The sequence below is a fragment of the Hordeum vulgare genome, chromosome 3H (assembly GCF_904849725.1).
Source record: "Hordeum vulgare subsp. vulgare chromosome 3H, MorexV3_pseudomolecules_assembly, whole genome shotgun sequence".
NCBI classification, from domain to species: domain Eukaryota; kingdom Viridiplantae; phylum Streptophyta; class Magnoliopsida; order Poales; family Poaceae; genus Hordeum; species Hordeum vulgare.
In genome coordinates this window covers 321858457-321865356 of record NC_058520.1, presented here as the reverse complement: position 1 = coordinate 321865356, position 6900 = coordinate 321858457, and the positions used below count along the sequence as shown (strand labels likewise).

At 47.1% G+C, this 6900-nt stretch overlaps 1 protein-coding gene across 1 annotated transcript; it reads right to left on the bottom strand.

Moving 5' to 3' along the window:
- Positions 1-1548: 1548 nt before the first annotated feature.
- Positions 1549-6526, bottom strand: LOC123443736 (carbamoyl-phosphate synthase large chain, chloroplastic). The gene is made up of 3 exons (XM_045120250.1): positions 5113-6526; positions 3597-4292; positions 1549-3454 (listed from the first exon to the last, which is right to left on the bottom strand). Exons 1-3 carry the CDS (start codon positions 6394-6396, stop codon positions 1916-1918), a joined length of 3519 nt encoding a protein of 1172 aa, XP_044976185.1. The 5' UTR covers positions 6397-6526; the 3' UTR covers positions 1549-1915.
- Positions 6527-6900: the final 374 nt, after the last annotated feature.

The following is a 6900-nucleotide window of genomic DNA, read 5'->3' as shown; positions in this document are numbered from 1 at the left end:
TTTTTTGTTGCAAGCATCCCTCAGATTTGCTACAACCGGAGAGGTATTTTGCTACATGCATCATGACGGAGCTGGGACCGACGACGAGGGCCGCGATCGACGGCGAGGGGCGGCGACCAGGGATAATCGGTGGTGAGAGAAGATGAGGAGGCGAGGCGTGTGCGGGGACGACGTCCTTCTATTTTGCTCTTTCTTTCGTGTGGGAGGTTGAAGATGAGATGCGGAAGAGAAGGAGGAGATCTGACGGCTACGCGTGTGCAAATCAGACGAATCCGGACTAACCGGCCAAAATATTAGACAAGCGCGCCGGCGCAGAGCGTTGCACTTCTTCTTTCCTCACAAGTAAAATTGCCATCAAATGGCGTTCCCTAGCCACCCCTCTTCCAGTGAACGTCAGCTGGGGTAACATTACCGTAAAGTTGATACCCATAAAGAAAGTACATCAAGATCTTTTGAAAAGGAAAGGAAAGAAAAAAGAAAAGGAAAGTGCAATGTCCTCGATGAAAAGAGGCGGGTCACAATCGAAACGTCATGGGGGTGGGGGGAGAAACGAAGCGTCCTGCGAGTTTCTTTAGCATTCCCTGTTTGGCGCTTTGCGTATGTTGAACGGAACAGCGCAGTGGCAAGACCGCAAGATGGCGAGCTGGCTTGGCTGCTACTTTGAACTTTTGACTGTGGAGCATGACATGTCTCAAAGTCAAATTCTAGCTGCGCGGTGCCCGACATTCTCAGGGTGCGCTTGGTATAGGTGTAATTTAATACAGGGGTATAAAATTTACAGGTGTATTTTACTGAGCATAGATGTTTTTGGACTGAAAATTAAACCGATGGGTAGAGATCTGTATTTATTTTACAGATGTATTGTGCACAAAACGGTATGGCAATCAGGGCCCCAGTCTATTCGTCGCCCGGTTTCAAAAAAAATAAAAATAAAAAATCTATTCGTCGTCGCTGTGTACGTAGATTGGAATGACGGAACTGCTCCCAAACCTTATCCATCCTCGAAGTAGGAAACACGAGCTTGGCTACTTCCAGTTCCATGCATGTCTTACCAAAGCCAAATGTCTACGTAGTCGATAGCATGAGAATCCATAAACATGTTTCTTTGGTGGTGTATGAATGCTCCTTCTAATTTTCTGAGGGAAATAGTATCTATCTGTGAGTTTGACCATTGAATCGATTTACAACGCAGATGTGAATCCGCACCTCACACGAACTGCTCCCGTTGGCAAAGACTTCTTCTCACTACACCTTCAGTTAGATCGCCTGTTTGACAACTATCCTGGAATTATGTGCTGCCTGTTCTCACATCAACATCACGTCACCATCTCAACGTTTCTACGCTGAAACTCGTGTAAAAAACATACATGACATTTTCTATCACCCAAACAGAATCATCATTTGCCGACCCAAAACATAATTAACAAACATTCAAACAATTAAATTCTCCTCCAAATTTAAACCGCATAAAACAACAGCAAGATTTTTATGTGGAGATGCAAACGAACTGCAGGGGAGCCTGATAGAAACCACGGGTAAGAGGGAGCATGGCAGATAAAAATTATCATCACATTGTTTGGGGACAAATACAATACAATATAGATAAGTTGCGCAAATATGCGCCACAGGGATACAAGTACATGATCCAGTGTGGAGATGATACCATCAGAATGCAACTGGATGCCTTATTCTGTAGATAGATAGATGCCGACCCTACTCTTACACATTAGAAATACAAATCCCCAACATCAATTTTTGACTCCAAACACCCAGCAACCAAATGTGGTTTCGACACTGGCAGTAGGTGACTATCGCAGCAGCAGATAAGCAAAATCCCACATGGCGCAAGATTGTAGTTCATATACTAGAATAAAGACATTACATGGAAAAGGGAGAGCACATAAAGGGTATGACCCTAAGGGGCGGCTTGTGCAGCTGGCAACTTCTGTGGTGCATCAGCAGGCTGGAAATAGTCTTGCAATGCAAGAATCTCAATGGACTTGTTCTTCATACTCTTGATGGCGTCCATGGTAGCCCGAGCACCATCCACGGTTGTAATTATGGGGACCTTGTAGGCCAGGGCTAGCCTGCGCAGCTGGAGGCCATCTCTCGAGTCAAGGTCATCGCCTGAGCTTGTTATCACCATCACCTGTATCTGACCATTCTTGAGCATATCTCTGGCATTTGGTCGCCCCTCGTGTATTTTCAGAACTGGTTCCACTGGGATGCCCTCAAGCTCAAGTACTTTGGCTGTTCCAGATGTTGCAATGATGTTGAACCCAACTTCACGGAACCCACGCCCAATTTCAGCAAGGTGGCGTTTCGTCAAGTCATTTAGGCTTAGAAACACAGTGCCGCTTACAGGAAGTATCTGTCCAGCAGCAATCTGGGCCTTTGCAAACGCACCAGAAAACTCATAGTCAATGCCCATAACCTCTCCAGTGCTGCGCATCTCTGGTCCAAGAAGAATGTCACAGCCTTGGAATTTCTCAAATGGAAGAACAGCCTCCTTGACAGAAACATGCTTAGGAATCACTTCTTTGGTAAACCCAAGCTCTGGCAAGGTCACTCCAGACATGATCAGAGATGCATATTTAGCCAACGGATGGCCAATTGCTTTCGAGACAAAAGGGACTGTGCGTGAAGCTCGAGGATTTGCCTCAAGAAGGAACACCTCACCAGTAGGAGTGATAGCATACTGGCAGTTCATGAGCCCACAGACATTGAGACGCTTCGCAAGCTTTGTTGTCCATGAACGAATGATATCTAAGCACTTGGTTGAGACCGTTCTAGTGGGAAGGGAACATGCAGAATCACCAGAATGTATACCAGCCTGCTCAATATGCTCCATAATTCCACCAATCACAACATTCCCAACTGAGTCTGCCAATGCATCAATATCAATTTCAATTGCATCATTCAGGTATTTATCCACCAGGACAGGTCTTTCCGGATCTACTTGCACTGCAGTCGCAAGGTACTTTATTAATTTTTCATCATTGTACACAATCTCCATTGCTCGTCCACCAAGAACATATGAGGGCCGGACAACAACAGGGTAGCCTACTTCTGAGGCAATTGACAATGCATCAGACTCGCTTCTTGCTATCCCTCCTTTAGGTTGCTCAATCCCAAGCTCTTCAAGAATTGCGTTAAATCTTTTTCTGTCCTCGGCGGCATCAATAGAATCTGGTGATGTTCCCCATATCTTCACAAATCCTGTGCCTGAAGCAGACCGCAGCTTCTTCTCCTCTAGATGGCGTTGTATCGGAAGGGCGAGCTTTAGAGGAGTTTGCCCTCCGTACTGCACAATTATACCATCTGGACGCTCCAAATCAATCACATTTGTAACATCCTCAGCTGTCAATGGTTCAAAGTACAGTCGGTCGCTGGTATCATAGTCAGTTGAGACAGTCTCCGGATTAGAGTTCATCATTATAGTCTCATATCCAGCCTGACAAAGAAATTTATTACATCAGCACAACAATTTTATAAAAAAAAAAGGAAGGGCCTATAACAGAATGTAATTGCTAATTAAACTCGTGATGAAACATTGCCATAGAAATACGGTGGGAACAAGTGAAGTAGAAACAAACCTCTCGGAGCGCAAATGAGGCATGGCAACAGCAGTAATCAAACTCAATACCCTGCCCTATCCTATTGGGTCCACCACCCAATATTAAGACTTTCTTCCGATTAGTTGGAGCTGACTCGCATTCATATTCATATGAAGAGTACATATAGGGGGTGTTGGCTTCAAACTCAGCGGCACAGGTATCAACACGCTTGTATGTTGGAATGACACCTAATGCAGAACGTCTCGCTCTCACATCACTTTCCGACGAAGACGTCGCAAATGCAATCTGATTGTCACTAAAACCCCTCCTCTTCACTTGATAGAAGTCATCTTTTGAGAGCTCATCTAATTTCTTTGAAATAAGGAACTGCTCAACATCAACTAGCTCCTTGAGCTCTGTAAGGAACCATTTATCAATAAAGCTAATTTCATGGATTTCTTCAACCCTCATGCCTTTCTTGAAAGCAGCATACACGGCATGGATACGGTCTGGATTAGGTACACGTAAGCTATATTTTATCTTTTCCCAGTCCCAGTCAAGTTCCTTGATGGGCGCACAACCCCACCCTGCAAAGCCAGTCTCCAATGAACGAACAGCTTTCTGGAAAGATTCCTGAAAGGTCCGCCCTAATGCCATTGACTCACCAACAGACTTCATCTGTGTAGTTAATATTGGTTCAGAACCAGGGAATTTCTCAAACGCAAATCGCGGTATCTGCAAAGCAAATACAATACATTAGCTGAGCTGAACTAATAGTACAAGTACAACCTCCGAATGATGAAAAACATAAAGAACTTGCAAATCGGTACAAGTAGCTAGACCACTGTTTGCTGCTTCTCGAGTATATATTCCATCTGAAAAGCTATGAGATAGAAAGAAATTTACAAACATGACAGTCTCCTTGATCCCAGGTTATGCTTTACAGATTCAATATTTGGTGGGCTATCAACTAGAAGTAGGAACACAGCAATTAGATTAGTCAAGATGCAGAGCTCCAATATAAAGAACAAAATAGGAACTCATTTGATTGTGATGTTTTGGTTCTGAATTGACTAATGTAGCCAAGAAGATAAGAATGACTAGTGAAGCAACATGAAGTAAACCGTGCAAGAGACAAAGGATAGCTAAACAGTACTACTTTATCTGTAATCAAATAAAGAAGAACCATAGACAAAGGATAGCTAAACAGTACTACTTTATCTGTAATCAAATAAAGAAGAACCATTCAACTTCTGACAGGGAGATGCCGATGCACATATGACAATTCGCTTAAGCAAGTAATAAGAAATTTTAGTCATCCTGTTAAAATATCTTGAGAGTATACTGACCAAACTAATCATTAAAGTTGAAAAGTTCTAAGGCATGCAGAGCAAATAAAAAAGGTAAGCTATCAGCACCACAGTTGGAACTTGCAGGTTTACAGCAAATACTATCTACACAACACAAAGTTATTGTGGGATGGGATGCAAAATTTCTACAATGAACCAAATACTGTTTGCTCCAAGGAGGTTGCAAACAGATTCAAGATTACTACCTTTGTGACAACATAGTCAATGGAGGGCTCAAAGCTAGCAGGCGTCTTCTTTGTGATATCATTTGGAATCTGGTCCAACGTATAGCCTACTGAGAGTTTTGCTGCCATCTTGGCTATCGGAAACCCAGTGGCCTTTGATGCAAGAGCTGATGACCTTGAAACCCTGGGGTTCATCTCAATCACCATGACCTCCCCGTCTGCAGGGTTCACGGCAAACTGTACATTGGAACCACCGCACTCCACACCAATCTCCCGGATGATGGCCACGGAGTAGTCCCTGAGTCTCTGGTACTCCTTATCAGTGAGAGTCTGAGCAGGCGCCACGGTGATTGAATCGCCTGTATGCACACCCATGGGGTCGATATTCTCAATGGAGCAGATGATGACCACATTGTCGGCCATGTCACGCATCACCTCCAGCTCGTACTCCTTCCACCCGAGCAGGGATTTCTCCACAAGCACCTGCTGCGTGTGTGAAGCCGCCAGACCAGAGCGGCAAATGTCCTCAAACTCGGCCCTGTTATAGGCGATGCCTCCCCCGGTGCCACCAAGCGTGAAAGCTGGTCGGACAATCAGGGGGAACTCACCAATGTCCTTTGCGATTGTGAGGCACTCCTCAAGCGTGGTGCCGATGCCAGAGGGGGGCGTCTTGAGTCCGATGCGGTCCATGGCCTGCTTGAATAGCTGGCGGTCCTCCGCGGCGCGAATAGCAGGGAGGGAAGCGCCGATGAGGCGCACACCGAGGCGGTCGAGCGCGCCGGATTCGGCCAGAGAGACGGCGAGGTTGAGCGCCGTCTGTCCGCCCATGGTGGGGAGGAGCGCATCGGGGCGCTCATTGGCGATGATGCCCTCGACGAGCGGCGGGGTCATGGGCCCGATGTAAGTGCGGTGGGCGAGGTCGGGGTCGGTCATGATGGTGGCCGGGTTGGAGTTGACGAGCACCACCTCGTATCCTTCCTCGACGAGCGCCTTGCAAGCCTGTGTGCCGGAGTAGTCGAACTCGCACGCCTGGCCGATGACGATGGGCCCAGCGCCGAGAATCATGATCTTCTTGACGCCGGCGAGCTTGCCGCCCTTGGTGGGCTCAGCGGCGAAGTGGCGTACGGTGACGGCGGTGTCCTGTGCGGCACCGTTGGAGGAGGCGGAGCGGGCGGAGAGGCCGCGGCGGGAGGAGCCGTGGTGACGGCGCGGGAAGGGGAGGAGGGAGCGGAGGAGCACGGTGGCGCGGTGGGCGTAGGAGGGGCATGTGCGCAGGTGGGAGTGGGATGAGAGTGAGGTCGCCATGGCGGCGGCGGCGGCGGCGCGGAGGCGCGCACAAGGTTGGTGGTGATGAGGAAGCGGCGGCGAAGTGGAGGGTGGAAGGGGGCGATGGGGATGTAGGGTTTTTTTGTAGAGGGATTAAGGGGGCGTGTAACTGTGAGGGTTTAACCCTCTCACCAATTCCTTTTTATATTCGCTGTCGCGGGTGGTTCAGTTTTAGGCTCCAAATCGTCGTCTTATCCTGCCTTGTTTTACTTTCCCTCCCTCTTAATTCCTATGAGACGAATTTGCTGTCCAAACCGATTTCATCTTCTTGTAGAGCCACACCTGGCATAATCTCTATCCGTATGAATAAGTTTTAAAAAAAATCTAATCGATTTATTCATCATCGATCATGACGGTACAACAAACACAAAAGTTAATAATAATTACATCTACAGTCGTAGTCCACCAGCAACGTTTATAATTTACAAGCATTGAAACGAGCCAAAGGTACGCCGCTGTCATCACCCCTCTCTCGTCGGAGAT

Coding starts and splice junctions, on each gene's coding strand:
- LOC123443736 (XM_045120250.1), bottom strand. CDS start 6,396: ATGGCGACCTCACTCTCATCCCACTCCCACCTGCGCACATGCCCCTCC. Junction 4,293..5,112: donor TTGACTATGTTGTCACAAAG/GTAGTAATCTTG, acceptor TTTGCTTTGCAG/ATACCGCGATTTGCGTTTGA. Junction 3,455..3,596: donor CCTCATTTGCGCTCCGAGAG/GTTTGTTTCTAC, acceptor TTTCTTTGTCAG/GCTGGATATGAGACTATAAT.